At 41.3% G+C, this 22560-nt stretch overlaps 1 protein-coding gene across 1 annotated transcript; it reads left to right on the top strand.

Annotated features, from left to right (window-relative positions):
• Nucleotides 1-2380: 2380 nt before the first annotated feature.
• On the top strand, nt 2381-22347 carry LOC119737663 (ADP-ribosylation factor-binding protein GGA1-like). Its single transcript, XM_038212153.1, has 16 exons — nt 2381-2468; nt 4012-4096; nt 5859-5925; nt 6588-6695; nt 7612-7735; nt 7993-8093; nt 8663-8881; nt 9713-9794; nt 10502-10648; nt 12866-13045; nt 14094-14254; nt 15141-15478; nt 16185-16501; nt 16909-17072; nt 18550-18660; nt 20586-22347. Exons 1-16 carry the CDS (start codon nt 2426-2428, stop codon nt 20673-20675), a joined length of 2337 nt encoding a protein of 778 aa, XP_038068081.1. The 5' UTR covers nt 2381-2425; the 3' UTR covers nt 20676-22347.
• Nucleotides 22348-22560: the final 213 nt, after the last annotated feature.

Genomic DNA, 22560 nt, shown 5'->3' with positions numbered 1-22560 from the left:
TTCGATACTGCAATTGGCTAGAAATTGATATATGTCGTGTACTTGGTGTTGTTATTCACAACGTGCAGTACGTGTTTTCGCGACCATTCGTCCACGCCTTCTCAAAAACATCCATTTCCTTTCCATTTTGTTAATATTAAAATGAAATGTGAAACTGCATGTTTTCTCGTAAAGATCGTAACAGTTTAATTAAAATAAAATTTGTCTTTTCGTTACTCACGCCATACTCGGTTTTACCCCAGACACCGCATAGAAAAACAAACGCAAATGTAACGCATAGGCAGGCACCAGACTATTCCTCATTTGCATACGTGTTCAAAAATCTTGCACATGCAAATGATCCAATACCAGGATGAGAGAGCACGTGGCCTCCCCCCCCCCCCCCCCCCAGGTTGTCAATTTTGTTGGGTTTTTATGATGGTATTTTTTTTAGTCCCACGATTTTACCTTCAGTTGGTGATATGTAGGATATGGGTTGCCATTTTATCGCGATACTTGTCACGTTTCTCGTTCGGAATACAGATTGCCCACTAACCTTCCCGAATTGTCCTGTCTTTTGTGTAGTATAACTCTTCCTTTTCAAATTGATATAAAAAAAAAACCGACGGTGGTGTGGTTTATGCCGTGTATACGATGCCTGTGAAAACAGGAAGTGGTTTTTATAATGGTCTCAACTATTTAATTCATAGTTAATGTTTGACAAAAACGTCCCCTGAATAAAGTCTGATATTTTCCCTGTAACGTTTAAGTTGATTAAAGACTATATTTCTGCAGGATGATTTCTTTAGACCCTGCCGTTCCCCCAAAAGGAGAACACAAATCACTGAGGCAAGTCTACTGATTGACGATTGGGGGCGCCATTCACTTTACACGGTGTGCCGTTTTATTTTGTTCCCGTACATTTTTTTACGATTTCGCGGTGCAAATATCGTCGTTCGACTTCATTTTACATTTGCAGCTGAAGAATGGGAACCAGATAATGGAACTTTCTTGGACAGAGCACAATTAAAGATTAATGTTAAAATATAAACAGTACCTTTTAGCACTGAGACACGGTGAGGGAATATTTGCAAGTTTTGGAAAACGTTAATATTTATTAAAAATCGTTAAAAGTCCCGAAAGACACAACATTTTTCTAATCGTCTTTTTTTATACAACTCGGCAAAACGTCCTTAAAGCTTAATGACTGGTGAACTGGATAAAAATCGCCACTTGAAGGTGTTTTGGCAACGCAAAAAGAGAAATTTCTCATGCCGCGATAATAGGCTTGCCGCGATAATAAGGAGTCCGTCATTATGTGACCCTTGCTCGTACCCCCCGCCCTGCAAACAGGACGCGTAATTTTTATTCCTAGGAGGGTTAGGGGCAATGTCATGAATAATTCATGTTTATCCATGAAACGGACAATGACATCAACAGCATTGTTGTTAGTTACTCAACTAGTTACAATACATTAAAGCATTTTAAAGAACGGTTGTCGTCGAGCTACCACACAGTAGCCTAGTGGATAGGGAGATGAGCTATGGATACAAAGATCCCTGGTTCGAATCCACGTCGTCGCTGCTGATTTTCATCAGCTATTTTTCTTCTCCAAATTTATCACTGAGATAATATCAAATTAAGGGGAAAATAGAACGAGAACCTAAGTCTTGCAATGATTCAAAGGAAAAACTGAATTATTCATGACATTGCCCCTAACCCTCCTAGGAAAAAAATTACGCAAACAGGACGCTGGTCAGGGCTGACGTCATTTGAGCTCTCATTGGATAGATTTACGCGACCTGTGACAGGGCGGGGGGCGGGGGTACGAGCGAATAATTATGTGACCCATATATATAGGGGTGTAAGTGGCGCCACCAACGTCAAATTAGTCCGCCCCCCCCCCCCCCCAAAAAAACTCAAGTTTTTTCTGCGGCCAAAAATTTTCGGCAACAATTTTGAAACAAAATTTTAGCCCCCCCCCCCCCATTCCCGCGCCCCCCCCCCCCCCCCTCAAAAAAAAACCCAAATCCTGGGTGCGCAACTGCTAGAAACGGACAAATATGGCTGCCACCGAGGACAGCGGAAATGTCAAGTAGTGAACTTAAAAGGGCACAATTGCAGAATACCCCGCCACTCGATCCTTAAAAGTTGACTTTATTTGAAGTCTAAAGGTAATCAAAGAGTTTTGGAATTGACTAAAAGCAGTAAATCTCACGAACCAACCCCAGGCAAATCAAAGGGCGTCACATGAGGATCGTGATGGCCCGCGGTTGAGCGTTCGATTAGCCGCTGGCCATTGGCTGACCCTCGGGGTGAGCCCCGAGAATGACGTCAGAGCTAATCGAACGGCACGGGGCTGACCCGTGTTGACCCGGGTGAGCTAAACGAACGCACCCTAAACAGGGCCGGATACCAGTCTAATAAGGTAATATCAAAAAGCAACATGGCGTCCGCGGATGAGAATGAAACGCTGGAAACGTTGCTCAGTAAGTGCTCTGTTTTACCTATTCACATTATTGCTGCTTATATTTGCAGGAAAAGTAAACATTTGAAAGAATGAATGGCTGACCTGTCGTCTTCCTTTTTTTTTTGCTAAGACCAACAATGACTTTGAGGTACCTATTTTTGCAAGTTATTTTATTCGGGGCATGATCAGATGATGATGATGAATATGCGGGGTGGGCGTGCTGAAATCGCTGCTGAGTGTGACGCGTGACGTGTACTTCTGCATGTTCTGTACTTAACCAGTTATGCTATGAGTTACGTCTGTATGGTGATTTTTGATTATTATTGACTGTTTGAACTCTTTGTAATTGTGTAATTTAGGACACCTCAATTGTTAACAATTGATATAAGCCAGTAACTAGTAGTAACAGAGATAGTCCAACAAGAATGACTTGATTTAAAACGTGAACGTAAAGATAACTTACCCCCCCCCCACCAAAAAAAAAAATTGCAGAGCAGCAGCGGATTTAAACCCTGCTTCCTGGCACAGTAGTCGAACGTGTAACCGACGAGCTACTGAAGCATTCTGGTTGGATGGGTTGCTATAAGTGTCATGTAGATTTGCAATGGTGATTTTGCAATAGGCCTACCGTAACAATAGCAGAACTTTGTAAATGAAAATTTAATGGTTTTCTTATACTCCTACTAGTTTCGGTAATCCTTACTTTTAGGACACCTCTATTTTTTACGAGTTCTGTTCAAAACTGACTTTTGCAGATGACTGTCCAGTACCAAAGTGACTTTTGCAGGCTAAAGCAAGCTTTTTTCTTCATATAAACTCATGTTAGTTGTAATTTTGATAGCACTTTCAAAGAAAATGTGACTTTCCTACCTGTTTTCGCAGTCAGACGTGCATGTTGTAGTTCTCACACGCGTGAAAGCCCTACCTAATGAAAGCCCGATGCTGATTGGCTGCTAAAAAAAATAAATAAGATGTTCATTTTTTATCAGCCAATCAGCATTGAGCTTTCATCGCATCGAGCTTTCACGTTTGCCATCTTGGTTTTTGAGTCTGTTTTCTGGTTGTCATCGTCGTCTTTTACCCCTGAATTTCCCTCATAAATCAAAGCCCTGCCCTCTTTCCACAAAATTAAATCTGCTGATATTTAATTTTAAGAAGGTGTCATTGCCAATTGTTCAGATGTGCCAAGAAATATCATAATGTCAATTTTGAGTGTCAGTTTGTCAACTGTTTTGGTGAGTCTTTCCCTTCTGTATAGGAACGGGGTCCTAAAAGTAAGGATTACCCTAGTTTCACTTTCCCATTGTATGTCTGTGTGGAATAAGCCAGTTCACCATTCCAGTTGCACATATGTGCGAGATCTGATTACCGACAATTTTCGAGAGATAAACAAAGGAGACGAACGCACACAAGTCTATGGGGGATGTGGTAACCAAAAAAATAAACCTTATCAAAGAATTTGAAGAAGTATGCCACCGACTGATAATGATATATTTTATAGAAAAAATATCACAAATTAAGATTTCCAGAAAAAAAAATCCATTGGACAATTTTTTTTTCAGACAAGGCAACCAGTCCTATGAACAGAGATGAGGATTGGGAGTACATCATGAACTTCTGCGACAGAGTCAACATAGAACTTGAAGGGTGAGTAGAACAAGAGGCACGATAGAAAGTAGCACTGATCAGATTTGTCCCAAAAAAGTTGAATGAAGACAAAGTTAAAAAAAATCATAGTTGATCGTCCGGGTTTTTTTTTTTTCAAAAAAAGGAGGATGAGGGCCCTTTTTAATTTTGTTTTTTTTTTATATTTTTTCCAAGATGGCCGCTAAGTATTTAAATTCAAAATGGCCACCAGGTTCGGTTCAAAATGACTGCCAGGTAGAGTATAAATATTCATGTTAAACATGTTCTACGGATTTTATTAAAGCGAAATACAAGAGAAAGCTTTCTGAGGTGAGAACAAAAATAAAAAAAATTAAAAAAAAAAAGAAGTGAACTGTCGCTAGGGAATAAAGATGCAGATTTCTTAAGGTGTTTCATAAGTTGGTCTGTCCGTGCATAAACTAGCATAATTGTAACTACAAAATGTCTCATACGTGACCGATCAAAATGTCACACACTATTGTATTTTGACACAGTTTGTGTAAATAGAAACTATACTTTGAGGTAGGGATTAAAAAGTACTAAACTGAATCAGTGAAAGTAATATGTCAGATGTAGTTAACAAGGGTAAAGCTTCAAAAATCAGACAAGCCCAATTTGATGTCACACAGTGACCAAAGAATGGCCCTACATTGCAAGTTGTTGTTCACTCAACTCCAACATTGTTTACTTAAACTTTGCTTTTGCCATAACTTCAGAGACACAGCTTTTCAGGCAAACAGAAATTGGCGTCTGTATCACTTTGATGCAGGTGTACTATAAATCACTGCTCCAAACTGAGCCAGCTTGGAATTTGTATGCATCAGTTCGTTGCCCACGATTTACCTAATTCTTTTGAATGAATTTTTAAGACTAATACCGTGCAGGGATTTCCACATCCCACACATACATGTACGTACTGCTAAAGCTAACAATTTCATTAATTATCAGGGCCCCAAATTCTGGAACTCATTAACCCTGCTATGCCCAGTGCAGTTGGCAGAGAATTATCAGACCTTTCAAAACATTTTTAATTTGCCTGACTAAAATGGGTTTTGAAAGGTGAAATAGTGCTGGAACTTTGAAACTTTTCGAAAGGTTTTGGAAGGTGAAGCAACTCTGTGGGCAAATTCAGTAAGTTGCCTTTCAATACCTTTTGAAAGGAATTGAAAGGTGTGGTAGTGCAGTAACAATAAATTCTGGAGGATTTTTAAAGGTCCTGCATTTTTTGTCCTCAAATTTGCCAGAACCCAGATTTTGAGGTGTTTTGAATGGTCAAACCACAGGAGAGTTAAATCATACTGCTAGAATTGTCAATTTGTCAGTAGTGGGCCCTTATTCAAGAGAAAGCTAAAGTCTCTGCTTATGGAATGTCACAACAATGCTTCATTTTAGTTTTACTCATTATTTGCTGTGAACATATTCTTCTAAGGATATCCCATGTAGGTTCTGATTCTACTTGATTTGTTTTTGTCTTGTCCTGTTTCTGTTGGTCCCTTGTCTCTGTATGTGCAACTTAAAGTGTACTTCGTTGTGAAGTTAAGTTAAAGGAACAAATGTAATTAGTATTTATCTTAATAGATATTTTCTTCTACACATAATGGGCTTCTCCACTTGACAAGCTTGCTTTTTGGAGAAGCCCACCACTTAATCTTATCCATGTATCTAAACTGTTGTCCAAAGCTTTTCCCTTCAAAAGTGGAAATAAATACGAATGAATGAATGAATGAAACTCGTGCCTTTCTGTGTGCATTAACTTCACCAGACCGGAGATATCGTGTCGACTTCTTGGTCACAAGATGCAGTCACCTCAAGAGAGGGAAGCTCTACAGGTAAGAATCTGAGGCAGCATTTTGAGTCTTAACGCTAAACCTTCAGGGTATCTTGTCTGGAAGGAAGCTCAGCTGAAAGAAACAATACGGGATACTTCTCTAAGTGAGAAGCCTGCCAAGTGTATAACATGATCCAACAGGTCAAAGATGACCACCAAAAACCCTAGCTGTCGGGATTAAAGAACTCGATACATGCGGGCTTTCGAGTGTTCCCACTTTTTCCTATTTTCTATACCTTACTCCTACTTTTCTTGAAATTCCTACTTGTTCCTACGTCTTTCGGTCCTACAACTCCGAAATGTGAAATCTCATTGAATATTTCTATGTCATGTACATGTACATTGTAAATCACACACTGAAGGGCTTGGGCGCAGGAGTACTGCAACTGTACTTCCAAGAGCTTAGTTGAGGATGGAGCACAAGTGTTGTGAGTACAGAACATGCCAATTGAATTGAAATGAATGCCTTGTTTTGTCCTCCAAAGTCCTACTTTTGTCCTGTTTTTGTTTTTGTTTTTTGCTCTTTTTTTTAAATTTTGATCCCACTGTTCGACTACTTCTCTTTGGTTTGCTTGAAAGCCTGTTTGTGTCAAAGATAGCTAATGTACATACATTGATTGGTGGTTATTGTTCTAGTTCTATTTGTTGTTTTTTGGCATCTAGGCGTTGACTGTTGTGGAAGCGTGTGTGAAAAACTGTGGAGAGTCCTTCCATCGGCAAGTGGGGAAATTCCGCTTCCTGAATGAGATGATCAAATTAATATCGCCAAAGGTGAGTACTAAGCAGAGAAACTGCATAAATCTTGCAGCAGTTATGGGAGAATATGAAATTAAACAGGCAGTAAAATTGGGGTTTACCCTTAAGGATTCGCAAGGTTTTACTTCGAAATTTTCTTCGAAATTTCCATTGGTTGTTCGTTTTTTAATTTCGGCAAAGTGCGCACAAGCATTGACACGATGCATGCGCGCTGGGTTGCTATAATTCGTCGGTAAAGTGCACAACATCACTTAGCGGCAATCGGCTGAAAGAGAACGTGTCCTAGAATATTGTTTTGCTCGGAATATACAGCATTTACTGAGCTAAAACTTCATCAGGTTAGTTGTTAAGCACCCTTCTTTAGATTATGAGCACTTTTGTTGCTTCAAATGAACATAATGCACAATGATGTACTCTACCTTTAAAGCAGATAATTAACCAAAGTGCTAATTCAGGCGATTCACAATGCAGTGCGCCACCAACAGTTTGCCACGGAGAGTTCATTTTTCCCAGTGCATTGTGGGAGATGGTCGACAAATTCGCAGCGCGGGACATTTGAAATTGTTAGTTTTTCCGGCCAGAAAGTTTGTAAGCATATGACTCGAGTATCTGTTTGCCCTTTTCTTTTCGTTTTATCAATGTGGAGTTTTTTGTAAGGCGGCAGAACGCTTTGCCCCAGTCTATAACAAATTAGCTCAAGTTTTCTACTGACACTCGTTCAAATGGGCCATGTTTTGTCGACCGTAAACTTGAAAAACGAACTCTCCCTGGCAAACTCTTGGTGGCGCACTGCATTGTGAATCGCCCGAATTGCAGCAATTTCATTTCACTTCATTTAAGATTAAGATGAGGGTCTATAAGTACGCCTGTAATCTCTGCCCTGAAAACTGGCTCCGTTTTTATTTTCTCCTTTGCCTTTCTTTCCCTGCAGTATCTTGGCACAAAGTCACCTGAGTCTGTCAAGAAAAAGGTGATCGAGATGCTGTATAGCTGGCAGGCCGGCTTACCCCAGGAACCCAAGATCATTGAGGCTTACCAGATGTTGAAAAAACAAGGTCAGCAAACATTGTAATCAGTCTTCGATTGGTTTTGTTGAGTGCATCCACCACATGTTTCAGCTTTTAAGACAATACCTCTACATGTGTTATAATGTTTGACTTGCTGTATGAACTGATATTGTGTGGAAAGAAATGTTTTGAATTTAAGAGGTTGATTTTTAAATATTGATTTCAATTTCAAATAATTCAGCTGTTTGATTTTCAAACTGAAAGGTTTGCTCATTTAAACAGTGATTAATTTCACTCCATCTCAGGCCTTGTCAAGGAGGACCCGGTGTACATGGATAAGGCATACTTCCCGTCTCCAGCCCCAAGACCCAAGAATGCCGCATTTGAGGATGAAGAAAAGTCCAAGGTGTGAAGCATTTTGTAGTATCTCTGTATGTTAAAGTTAAGGTTAAGCTTTTGAAAAAAACATGTAGAACTTCTACATGCTTTCATGGATTTTGACGAAACTTGGATGCATTGACCCTTGGGTGGGAAGACACAGTTTTTCATTGGATTACTGAGGTCAAAGGTCATGTCGAGATCGTTACAGGTGATTGTTCAAATATGCTTCAAATGTTTCTTTGCCTACAGAATTTGATTTTAATGTAACTTGAATGGAGTGGTTCTTGGGTGTTGGTTCATGACAACTCGACCTCAAATTGGAGGTCAAAGGTCTTCTAGGGGTCAGTTGAGGTCGTTGTTTAAAAATGCACAACATTTGACTTTTTTAAAGAACACAAAACTTATAAGGATCGACCGCGAAAAAAGGCAACACTTGCAATCTGCGGATCATTTGTTCTTGTTCAGTGTCTCAATCAAATGAATATTATATATTGCTAGAAAAATAGCAATTGGAAAAAAGGGGGAGTGGGATGAACTCGAAAACATAACTGACAGTACATTTGAACACTTGACCTCTCAACTTTAACTGCTCAGCTTCTCGCAAGACTGCTCAAGAGCAAGCACCCGGAGGACCTGCAGGCAGCCAACCGCCTCATCAAGAACATGGTCAAGGAGGACGAGAAGAAGACGGAGAAAGTCTCGCGCCGGATGAACGAGCTTGAGAGTTGCAATAACAATGTCAAGCTGCTGACGGAGATGATGGAACACTTCCAGCCAGGGGTGACCAGTGAACAGGAGATGGAACTCATGAAGGTGGGAACCAGTTAACCACTTCACGCCGTAGGCCATGTATACATGCTAATGATGTGCAAACCTGACCCGAAACCGAAACCAACCCGACCCGAAACCGACTTCGGGTCGGGTCGGTTTGTTCATGTTTTCAGTCAGGTCAGGTCGGTTTCAGTTTTGCATTTACATTTTCAGGTCGGGTCAGGTCGGTTTAGCCATCTTTTGAAAAAAACGAAATAAACCAAAACAGTTGAGAAATTCAGGTGATGCAATATTATTGACAGTCACTGTGACCGCAGCCCATTGTGTGGTGTGGCCACAGAGTGCACAATTAAGTTCCCACGGTATTAATTTCTCCAGTCGGATCAGAACAGAAATAGATAGATACCGCTTGGTGACCATGCGTTTGTTCAGTAAGCGGACTTACTCTCGATCAGCCCACTGAGTACGACAGAGAGAGAGAGACGATGGTTTTGCAAAAGAATTCATGTCACGTGGGTAAGGGCAGGCTCGAAAAAGTCATCACTTTGTCCAAGCCAGGTATTCGGTTATTTTCGGGGGGGGGGGGGGGTTTCAGGTCGGTTCGGGACTGTTTTACCTCATTTTTTGTCGGGTCGGGTCGGGTCGGTTTGAGGGAGTTAAGATCAGTTTCGGGTCGGATTCAGTTTATATCTCTAATGTTTAAGGTCGGTTTGGCCTGGTCGACCCGACCCGAAGCACATCATTAATACATGCAAAAGTTTTGTGGTTTTCGGAACGGATGACAGATTTGGGGGAGGGGATAATATAAGAAAATGACCTCACTTTTTTGTCAACAATTTATACCATAAAACTGATGTGTTATGTTTATTTCAGGAGCTTTACATTGCCTGTGAGAAGATGCGACCTAACCTGTTTCGGTTAGCCAGTGACTCTGAGGAAAAGGATGATGGAATAGGTAGGGGTAACACTGTTAATCCGTACTTTACTTTAACCCTAACTCCCTAGCATGATTTACTAAGAACCATACCCATCCTGGCAAATTCCAACACCATATGGGAAACTGCAAACACATATTGCTGACTTTGTTTCTGGCGGTGTGCCCAACCCAATGTGAAAGACTGTCAGTTTAGGGGTACTGTACCCATCCTGACAGATTCCAACAAAACATGCCGTTGGGGATTGATGGGTTGAGTTCTGTAAGGGTTGATTAAATTCAGTGTTGTGCAAAACATATTTCACCGCAAGCCAGAAATAAACATGGATGGAAAGACAGCCAAGTGCATAAAGGAGGCATCATAGGGAATGTCATTTAGTAACATGACAATGACCATACAAGGAGGGGGCGGGGTATTCATTGCCAAACAAAAGTGAATAGACCCAAAAGCTAGAAGCATGAATGTACTAAGAAGTTGAATACAATTTCATGTTTGCTGAGTCGTGTGGAGTCAACAAAAACAACAAGAATAGGCTCGCAAATGTACCTGGACAAGCTGGACCTGAAAATCTCAGTGTAGGACATTATAATCGGTGACACAGTCTGGCAGTCAGTGATCAGTGACTCTTTCAGTCAATGACTCAGTAAGTCAGAGGACACTAGGCCAGCCTTTGGGTCCAGCAAACCTAGCAAGAATTAAGAGATTTTCTTTTCCTTGCTCCAAGCAGCTGATGTATTACAGACCAACGATGCGGTTGTCAAGGTGATGGAGACGTACAAGGACAAGATCGGCTTGGCCAGTCTAGAGCAGCCATCCTCCCCTGGACTCCTGAACAACGCTCCCTTGGCGCCTCCCGCCCAGACGCAGCAAGAAGGTACTTGTAGGGCCCACCATGTGACACGTGCTCCTCTTGCAGGAGACTTGATCCTCTCAGATCCTTCAAAGTCCCCATGGAAACTATTACCTGGTTTAGATCTCTCTCATAGGACGCCATCATTGTAGGAAAATTACAACTGCGTGTTGAACGCCAACAGGTGCGTGTGCGCGTAGTGTGCAAAATGTTCTTAACACGTATGCGTGTTGCTCAAAATTTCTTCGAAATATGGCACAGCCGATGCGCGTCACGGAAATTTGATGCCCAAAATGCCGGTGGACGTGACAATCTGTAGGAGGTGATGTCATTTGAGAGAGACCTGTTTGTGAGGCATTCTGGCAAAATCAGACAGAACAGGGGTCAAAGCAGGGGTCAGGAAAGAGAATAAAAATGCTCCTTACAATATTATGTGTTGCACTTCAATGGAACGTTCTGTTGACAAGTTATGGCTGTTTAAAGTTCGCATTTATTGACATAAATCAACCAAAGTAACATACTGAGAAAGGGCCTTTAAAGTTTCGAGATTTGTAGACCCCAAAATGGCAGATGCCAATTGTTTTTCCCTAAAAACACTCTTATTCCTTGAATTTAATACTATTACCTTAAAATATCTGTAGTAGACCTATCGAAGTTTACAAATATTTAAGGGAATATACATCATTTGCTTTTGCTGTAATTTTCAGAAATGGATGGAATTGGGGGGTTGGAAATATATAGCAAATATAGTTACACTGACTTTTTTGAGGTTTTGGGTTCGAAAATGCTATAAAAACCAAGAAAAACGATAGTTTTCCTGTAGTCTGGCTCCCTGACTCCATATAAGAAGAAACAGAGCAGTTTACATACATTGGGGAATTGTAAGGTCAGGGAACCAGTCTAGCTGGCTCGTACCTGTTCATAGGTTTGTAATCGATTGCAAACAAGTGCGATGGTCAATTGGGGCCAGTATTTGAAAAAAAAAGCCAGTTTTTTTCCAACGCTGATCGGCCGATCAGCGTTGGAAATTGATACAAAAATACCACTTTTCTTGAAAATGACAGTATACCAGGTGCCATGATTTTACAGGATGCTTTACACTGTCATTCACTAACAGTCCAGCAAGTTATTTCAAAATGATTTGGTAGTTTTATTTTTTGATGTTTGCAAATGTTGTATTTTCCCTTTAATCAATCAGAAAATCCAACAGAAATCACCCCCATTTGTGTTTTGTTTTTAATGTTTCTCCTCTAGGGCTTGTGCCCAGTTCCGTCTCATTTTGCCAGAACACCTCACATATTATATACAATCAGTAGCCGGTCCAGGTGCTTGTATTTCCCTGGCAACAGCAGCAAAATGCCACATGACCACAACATGCAACCAAATGTCACTTGCTGCTTCAGTGAGATGCTATTAAAGCCAAAAATACTGTGCGGCCAAGGATCATGGTCTCAAATCACATTGCCATGGTGGGTGGTTTAAAAGCTGATATCAAACAACTGAAGGTATGACATTAGTTTGAGCATCTCTCAGCCGGGAGGGGGGGGGGGGGATTTCGGCCCCCCCATAAGATCTCGGCCGTTGAGTGACGAAAAATTGTGAAACTCGGTACATGCTTAGAGCAACTCATCATGAACATACCCAACAGGCGTGCAACTTTTCCTCGGATCCGCTGATTTCCTTGTTTTTTATTCCTCAGGAATGCCAGTACAAATTGAAAAATACTGTACAAAATCTTGTGTGGTTTGGAATTTCCTCGTTTTTTCTAAATTCCCAGTTGCATGCTTGACCCAAGAACTTTCATGACTATAGTCAAAGGGTTTTGGAATTATGGCTAATTAATTAATCATATGTACGAATGGTAATTCTGATCTGTGTACACGACGTATATGGGAAAATTCAGTTGTTCTTTTGGTGTCAAAAGATGCGCAAGGCTCGAGGCCAAAAATTCATAACAGGTCTGGTCGCGAAAAAAGTTGGGGGGGGGGCGGATTCCGCCCCGCCCCCGGCCCTTTTAGGGTTAAGGGCCTCTTATATAAAACATAATATTCAGAGTCACTCACCCCTGTTCAGTGCAGCAATTAATTGATCTAACTCCCAGACATAAGGAAAACTTGGGGAAGGAAAAGACATTTTTAGACTTCAGGTTACCCCAAGTTTACAATTTATATTGTCAAACTCAAATCTGCCATGTCATCCCGTTTTTTTCCCCTCACACTCCCAACTTGTTCCCCATCACAGACTCATTGCTTGACCTGAGCGGGCTGGACCCAGCACCCGCGGCCGTCAATAACCCCAGCGATGGGCTGCCATCGTTCCCCCCATACACCCCACCGTCGTCCCCACTAGGGGCCCCAGGCGTCACCTCAACAACTCAGCCATCCAGCACGCAGCTTCTTCATGATCAACTCTCATCACTTGGTAAGAAAAAGGCCACGGTCGAAAAACAGATGTGTTCCTTGGGCAGTTCAACCCCAACTGGTCCTTGACTTTGTTTAGTGTCTTGTTGTTGAGGTCTAGCGTTAGCACTTAGCAGTGTTTCCCCTGCCCATTCAAACGTGAGGCGGCCCACCTCGCTACTTTCAGTGACCACCTCGCTCAATTTTTGCCAATATCACCACCTCGCTGTGAAGATTTACAATAAAGGAAATATCAATTGAAAAATGTTCAGTTTGTGTAATACATGTATGTATGAGCGTTTTCCTTTACCTCCATGTATCAAGAACTCACAATTTCGATGTGTTTTTGGAATCATCGCTCATTTTTGTGAGTGCTGCATTCTTTTCAGTTTGCAGACTGCATAAATTTCGTTTCAGTCATCAACTTGAATTGTTACCACCTCGCTCAGTTCATTAGCCAGGGTAAACACTGGTACTTAGCTATCACTCATGCGTTCCAAATTGCTTGCTCAACTCATTTTCACTCCCCCACCCCCGACCCAAACCTCCATGCTGCTTTTCTATGAAACGGACCATATTTGACGCTAGGGCCCTCTTTTTCCCCTTTTCCTTATTTTTTTTTTTAATTTGTATTCACTAAACCTTTGGAAACGGGATGAGTAACATCGGTTGAAACAAGCCATCTACAATGAAAGCAGATATGAATGTGGGTTGTCATATAAGCCAGTTCTGTATTGCAACTGCGCATGTGCACAATGATATGGGTCACGGGGTCATTCTGGATAATCGAATATTTCGAAGGTGCACGAACGCTTGCATGTAAAATTACCAGTAGAATGGGCGTGCGTAACATCGCGTAACATCACGTCAGCGATGTCATTGAAATACCGAACTGGCTTATCGAGGCAAAATATTAGCGCTGCTTAATCACACAAGCTGAACACGTATGTCAACCCTGGTGAATTTTGTTGCAAATGTTTCTTGAGGCAAACCTCACCTTGCATTCATGCTGGCGTTGATAAAACAGATCAGCCGTTGCCGAATTTCTGTATTCCTGCTTGCAAATTCAGGTATTGCTAACAGCACCGCAGCTCAGCAGATTCCTCCGGCTACCCAAGGCTTCACGAGGACCTCGGTGACCCAGAAGACGAGCCCCACTGTGCTGGAGAGCATGATGGGCCCAATCCCATCCTCAAACTTGCCCAACTACAGCATCCCACAACAGCAAGCAGTAAGTACCTAAAAGTGTCGGCTTCTTTTCTTTCTTTTTTACCCTAACCCAGATGCCACAGACTCATACAGGGTAGAAGAGGTATAATAAGCCTGTTTGGTATTTGAACTGCGTATGCGCACAATGATATGGTCACGGTCATTCATCGAAGGAGCTTGAACACGTACGGAGATGGGCGCACGACGCTCGTGTGTTAATTGCAAGCATTACGGGCATCCGCGCATCATCACGTCAGCGATTTTATCCCAAATGACCTTTGACATGGACTACTTCGAGATACCGAACGGGATTATTGTAACGGCAACCCATCCACCCAAGTTGGTCTTCATTGAACGAATGCGATCTGTTGAGTCCCTTGTGAATGCTTTCAAATTATGTCGGAACTTCTACTGTACTGCTCAGGTGGTGTGCCTTTGGGGTGCAGGGTCAAGTGACGCCTATGACAATTTTTTGTCTTGTAGTCCATTACCTTGAGTAACCTATGCTTGTAATTTTTTTAGCCGTTAAAACGAAAATGTAAATCATGTGCAATTCAGCCCTTGACTGCGATTCATGATGCTTTATAATAAACCGATTTGAAATGAAATGAAATGAAATGCTCGATTTTGCCCTTCACCAACACATAAGCACTGTATACTCAAGTGTGTTACCTCCCGAGTGAAAGATGAAAAAAAAAATCACTCAGGTGGGACTCGAACTACAATCTCCTACTTTCTAGTGCAGACGTCTTACCACTCGACCACCGAGCTTACGGGATCGGTTGGCTGGTTCGAATCTGATATACATGTAGCAGCGGGTGCCGCAATAAAACTATTTATATGATGAATTTGAGTCGAGAGATCCCTTTTTTTCTGAAGTTGGACTCAGATTTTGCTTTGTGTTACAGAGTTCCTCAGTCTTTGATTATCAACAACCGACGAACCCCCTGCGGCCAAGAATGGGTGCTCCCGTCATGGCCAGGCCCACGGCGTCCGGTGCAGCGGGCGTGATGGTCCGTCCCTCTCAGCAGATGGGGTCCATGGGCGCTACCATTCAACCGGTGGGGATGAGCCCTAATGTCAACCAAGCTGGAGCCCGACTGCCTCAGTACAGCAGGACCCCCAGCGGGGGCGGGGCCGCACCGCCTCAAGGCGGGGGAGGTGCCCATTCACCGTTTGCCGATTTGGAGTCTCTCGGAAAGAGCATGGTGAAACAGCAGATGAATGGAGTCAAGCAGCCAGTCAGGTGAGCAGAATGACGAACAAATGAGGGCGTTCTGGCAAAATGAGACAGAACTGGGCAGAGGTCAAAATGAGGGTTGTGCGGGTATTAGGAAAGAGAATAAACTTCGCCTTACAGTACTGTTTGTTGCACTTCAATCGGATGTTCCATTGACAAGTTATGGCTGTTTGAAGTTCGCATTTATCAACATGTCAAAAATGAAAATACTGAGAAGAAGGCCTTTAAAGTTTCGAGTTTTATATTCGTGAAGAGAAAAGATGCCCCTTGTTTTTCATTTAAAAAAAAAATTCATTCAATAATTTTTATACTATTTCTCTACACTTTGTATAGTAGACATAAATATTACAGATATCAATCAATCTGAAAATCGATTCAAAAATTCATGGATCCCCATTCGGTTTTTTTTTTTTAATTTTTGCATCTTTCTCCACTGTGGCCTGTGCCCAGTTCCATCTCATTTTTCCCAGAACGTCTCAAATATGTGACCAGCATCCAATTCCAACTTTATGCCATGGCGTAACTTCTCTTACGCCACATTTTAATTGTGCAACACCTCAGATTGCCGTACAATTGAGAAATTTAAGGCACATTTCATGAAACTTGGCAGTGAATAAGTAATAACTTTTGCAGTCTTGTGGCTGGCATTAATCTTGTGACTCATTTTGTTGGAATGGATCTGGTAATTATTAGTTTTGTTCTCTCTTTTTAGCACGCAGCAACCAATTGCGGCTCCCCAACCAACAACACAGCAGCAACCGCCAGTGTCACAGCCAACAAGCCAGACCCTACCCAACCAACAATTGCTGACGACCATGCAATCAGCATCGCAACCAGTGACGCAACCCCCTGCACAACAGCCCGTGCAACCCCTGCTCCCCACAGCACCAGGACTGACACAACCTGCCACACAAGGGACGACACAACCCACAGCACAGGGGACGGTGCCACCGGTTGTGGCCAGCCCTTCCCCCGCTACGGTTCTCTCGCTGGCTGATGTCTTTGTTCCACTGGAAACAGTACAGCCTGGTGAGTATAGACCTTTATCATGCTGCCACCATTTCAGTCATGTTCCCTGTATCCAGTAACAGTACTGAATGATAATTTTTTTTGTGTGAAAAGGAACAAGACTATTTTTCCTTCCAGCCTCGCTTTGGTTATGTTGATTTGAATGTGAAAACTTCAAGATGGCCGCAACATGATAATTTCTTTCATGACTTGATTGTCACAATTTTTTCTGGTACTTCTATAACCTGCCCCAATTTTAAGTGGTGCTTTTCATTAATATAATGGCATTGTAAGGTATTTCTTAAAAAGTTAAAAACATTACTTATGAGCCTGAGCATTACAGTAGATTTGAGAATCAGACATTTTTGTCCACATCTTTTGTTCACAGAGACGTTCACTTTTCCCCAATTTTCTTCTTCATCTTCCAGGCACTGTTGCTCCAATTACCGCGTACGAGAAAAACCTTATAAAAACTGTGTTCCATTTTGCAAAGAATGCTCCTAGGCCTGACATTACGGTCCTGGTTGTCTCGACAATGAGCACAAATCCGTCAGCCGTAAAAAGCGTTGTATTCCAGGCAGCAGTACCAAAGGTAGGGACTTCTTCAGTATTCACTTAACCATTCAATTTGAAAGTTTGGTCACCCTCTTTAGACACCGGGTCGAGAATATTTGTCATTACAGATCAAATTCGTCTAAACTGGTGCCGAATGGCAGCATTCAGAGATCGAATTTGTGTTATATAAATCAGTTAGACGAATTTGATTTCTGAATAACAAGGTTTGGCATAGACGAGACGAAATTGAATACTCCGGGATGAAACGAGTGCTCATTGTATGAATTTGCTTGAACTGAATTTGAAATTGTCTGACAAAAGACAAAATTAAACATTTGGAAGAGCACTATTAAAATCGATGTTGATTGGACGAATCTGAATATTAGAAACAGTGAATTCGAATGATAAATATTATAAACTTGCCGGGAAAACCTATAGCAGAATTCTTCCTGTAATGAAGTAATCAGCATTGTTTACAAACTAATAATGTCATTGCAGGTAAATTCTGGGGAAATTTTGTTTTCGGAATTTTGCAACTAATAGCCGATAGATGTTTAGTCCTCAATGGATCCCGGATACTTTTATAGATGGCTCCTAAGACTAGGGCTTGGGAATCCCCCCCCCCCCCCCACAATACATATTGTTGTTTTTTTTCTGATACCATCAGCGCCCAGTTTTTTTGTGAAGAACCTGAATGGGTTTGTACACAAATGTCTTGTGGATGGTTTGACACTAATTTCATAATAAGTGGGCGTAGCATTCAAACACATTTTTTGTTAAAGCTAGTACTGAGAAGTCTTTTGTTTCTATTGAGTGTGTAAATGAATATGCACTCATGGGCAGTCCGTCACCACGTTATGGGGAAGTTTTTTATTGTTAGGCAAATTAGGAAAGAGTTGTGGGGACTTTCTGCTGTCCCCATAGTGTCTTGGGTCCCCATAATAATACCATGGGACAGCATGTGTAGTCCCCACAGTTACGGAACAAGAATGGGAGCACTGACGATGTGTGAAATATTAACCCTAACCACCCTGTATCCATCGTCTTCGGCCTATAATAATACCATGGGACAACATGTGTAGTCCCCACAGTTACGGAACAAGAATGGGAGCACTGACGATGTGTGAAATATTAACCCTAACCACCCTGTATCCATCAAAATCCATGCCTTTGTTTTAGAGTATTTTGGCGGATTCAGGATACCTTCATATTGAAAACAGGGATTTTGATGGATTGAGGATTGTTAGCCTAGCAGTACTGCAGGATTTTGATGGATTCAGGATACCTCCATACTGAGCAGTCACCAATACCAAAATGTTTGTGCATGACATAATACATGTAGGTGGATTTTGGCGGATTTAGGATACTTTTGTATTAAAAGCACTCAAGGGGTTCGGGTTAACGATCCTTACAAACGCTTTGTCAGACTGATCGAAAATAAGCATGAAACTGAAAGTCTCTACATGCGTACCAAATTTCATTTTAAAACTTTGTTTGTCTGTTTACAATTTCAGACGATGAGAGTCAAACTTCAGCCGCCATCGGCCACAGACCTGCCTGCCTTTAATCCCATTCTCCCCCCGTCCGCCATCACCCAAGTCATGCTTATAGCCAATCCGCAGAAGGTAAGACATTTATAAAGGCACAGTGTTTGTCTCCCTGTTGAAATACGAATTGCATACATCGTCGCAGAGCTGACATACCGACGAATAAGGGAAAACCCTGTTTCGAGTAATTCGCGTTTGAAGTTGGACATTTTTCTGGGCGTTGTATTTTACCTTTAATGTTTCGATAATAACCCTTTTGTTGTATATTTGAAATAAAATAGGAAACGTAGTATCCATCAGGTTACTTATTTAATCAGGGAAGTTGGGCGATATGTTTTTATTTGATCGTAAACGTATTTGTCAGTTTGTCAAATTACAAAATCTCTAAATAGCCGGTTGTTCTACACACTGTTTGTATGCTATTTGTCAGTTTGTCGGATCGCACGTGTGTGCAATTTGACAAACTGACGAATAACATTCGTTGAATCGGTGGTACTTTGAACGCACACCTTACATTAGCTGGTTACCAGCAAAATTTTGTATTCGTCACTATGTCAAATTATGGATTTGTTATGGTGACTGATTCGCCACATGCGGGGCTCCGGATCTGAAAATCCAGACAAGAATTAAGAATTTTGTCATCAATACTTGAAAGAGCAACCTTTATAAACCCCCAAAATAACAAAATCTTAAAATCACCAAAATGGTCGATTCGCCGGTATGTCAGCTCTGTGACGAAAATGTGCCTGTTAAAGTGATGTGAAAACAGGTTTGTTTTGGTAAAGGTCCGATAGGCCTATAATTTACTTTGTACACCTGTTTTTGTTTTGTATTTTTGCACTTACGTATTGGGTACATAATAAAACAAGATATGCCTCATAGGCTTTTTTATGGCTATTCTGGTTTTGGTGATAGTTGTTAAACCAAAATTAAAAACTACAGGTGCTGCCCCATTGCTTTCCCACAGTGTTGAGCAAAATCACCCAAGCAGGACTAGCTACCTTTTGCCCATTCCTTTCTGTACCACACTCTCATTTTGGGGAATTTTGAGCATGTTCCAATCGGAAACCATGGGCTCTGTGCGCCCCGCCAACAAAAGGGGGCGTCCTTTTACCTAGCAACGACGTCCCATGGGCGGGACATTTCACTGGTTGACGCGCACTGGTCCTTGTGTTCGATGCACGTACACCAGGGGATTTGTACTATGTACATGCAGTGGCCGCGCTTCGCAGCAAATGAATTGCCGTCAGGCAAGATGGCGTCGGTCGGTCACCCCCATCTGTACTTCCTTTGCCGGTGAGGGGGTACTTGTGAACGGAGCGAATACAATAGACATTTGCTGAGTCTGGGTTCATACGGTTGAGCGCCGTGGCCTCGTGGTCTGGAGCACTGAATTTGTGGTCTGCGGGTAATTCTGCAGGTTGTGGGTTCGAGTCCAGCCCGGGGTTATGGTGCGTGTGCCCTTGGGCAAGGTACTTTGCCACTCATTGCTTCTGTCCACCCAGGAGTAAATGGGTACCTGTGAGGGCACATGTGGTTATTTTTGTTGATTTTAAGCTGCTTTGTGCCGAAATGGCAACATCGAGCTATATACTCCCCAGGGAGCTGAGGTGGCATTTCGAATGTTTCATTGGCCCAATGAGCAGGGTAATAATAATGTAGTGCCTTGGGCATTAATAATGGTGGATACGTGCGCTTTATAAATACCCATTATTATACTAGTAGGCATAATATTTCCACAATAACTGGATCTACTGGAGCTACCAGGTTCAATATGGGAACATCTAGTTTTCCGAGTTCCAAGAATTGAAATGTTCAAGCTTTCAAAGTTTTTGAGACATTGTGGTGCTTGATTGTATCAAAATAATAACCAGAATCAGTCAGTGGAACAAAGAAGCATTAAGTTTTGTCAAAGTGGGCCGCTGATGGCTGTAATAAATATTTTGTAAAACTGACTTACATGCAAATCTCTTACATGTACATGTTAATCTCTTGCTTACTAGGAGAAAGTTCGTCTCAAGTTCAAGATGCAGTACACAGTCAACGACCAAGTGACAACGGACGTGGGTGAGGTCGATAAATTCCCGGTTTAACAGTTTCTTTGGGATCTTTACATTAAATGTGTAAAACTAGACCATTATCCTGAAAATGTTATTTTTGTTTTTAACTGGAACAAGAGATGAATCATTCGAATACGAGGTTTTTTTTTTTTTTACTTTTTTGGAATGGAAGGGTTAAATTAAAATCAGATATAATCACAAAAAAAGGAGGCCGACCGTACTTGAGAGGTTCTGTCTGTACATGTATAACAGAATTTTTCTAGACCGTTTTTATTCACATTAGGATGCCTTGATTATGTACATAGTTACATCAAATAGTTGACCGGAACATACAACACAGGCTGTTGCTGCTACGGACCCTGTACAGGAATCTGTATATATGCTACTGTATGGCCTACTCATTGGAGCATGTAACAGCATGTAAAGCGTCCCTGACTAACTCTTAAAGGTGTAATATATAGCATTTTTTCAAAAACTGCCCTCAGTTTACCAATTTAGTTAGTCTAGATATTGTTTGCAAGCAGTTTCATGTCCCTGAATGGGTGAAAGCCAACTAGTCTTGTTCCCTGACCTTACAATATCCCTGTCGTCTGTAAATTTTGTCTGAAGTAGGGTCAGGAAACCAGACTACAAGAACAGCATATTTGTTTCTTGGTTTTTCCAGCATCTATGAACACAAAATTACACAAGTCAGTGCAACAATATTTACTATAAAATACTAACCCCCAAATTCACCCATTTGCGAAAATTAGAGCAACATCAAATATTGTATAATACCTAATAAGGAATGGCTGACACGTGCACTGTTTTGCCCTGAATTACACAGATACAGCTAGCTGCGTTATATTGTATTTAATAGTTCTATTACAGAAATATTGAGAATATAAATATTCTACAAATGTACTATGAATAATAACATTAACATAATATGCTGTACGATATTAAAATTGTTATTTTGTTTTGTTTCTGCTTTTGTTTTGGCTTTTTTTTTTTTACTTATAAAGTTAGGTCCAGCCAGTCGTAAATGAATTTCTTTAAAAGGAAGGTTAAGCTGGAACGTTTTGTTCACGATTATTATAAAAGAAAAGAAGAGAAAAAGCCTCTTTGTTTTCAGCAACTGAATTCCATACATTGAAAATATTATATAATCTTTATAAGATAATGCAACAAAAATCTAATGGTTACATGGTAATCGGAAGCTTTCATTGATAGCTAAAGCTTTTGTGTATGTTAATCTTTGACTGTGAAGCACATGTAAGATCAGTCAAGATGGCTTTTGCAAATATTAAAGGTTTAATATAAAATGTTATTCAAGAGATCTTACAGCAGTCTTTTACACTATAACAGATAACCCTAACCGAACTCAACCCATCAAAGCCCAACAGCAGGTTTTGTTGAAACATGTTGGGATAGGTACAGTACCCCTAATAACTGATGGTCTGTTACATTGGGTTTGGCACACCTCCATAAACAGTGTGTGTACGATTTCCCATGTGGGTGTTGGAATTTGCCAGAATGGGTATGGTTCCTAGTAAATTATGCTAGGGAGTTAGGGTCAAAGAAATGTTGCAGGTAATATTTTCACTTGTGTATAAGAGGTTTCCTGTGCCTATAACTGTACAAATTGGACTCTATGGTGAACTTGAGAACACTTTTGAACTTCAGAAAGTTAAAATAAAAATGATGCATTCTTCAATCAACAACACCCAACAGTCTTTGGCAAAAAGGCTCTGGTCTGTTTGCCATCTTTGATGTGCTATTTCAAAAGCAGAAAGTATTAACCCTAACTCCCTGGGCCTTTTTGCCAGGATGTAGCCTCAATCCTGCAAAATCCTCCAATCGGCCTCATGGAAAAAGTAGCGTATAGCCTCAATCCTGCAAATTCCTCCATTATTCCTTGAATATGGTCCGGGGAGGG

Source organism: Patiria miniata, unplaced genomic scaffold (genome assembly GCF_015706575.1).
Source record: "Patiria miniata isolate m_02_andy unplaced genomic scaffold, ASM1570657v1 HiC_scaffold_3, whole genome shotgun sequence".
Lineage (NCBI taxonomy): Eukaryota > Metazoa > Echinodermata > Asteroidea > Valvatida > Asterinidae > Patiria > Patiria miniata.
This window is presented reverse-complemented; position numbering and strand designations above follow the sequence as displayed.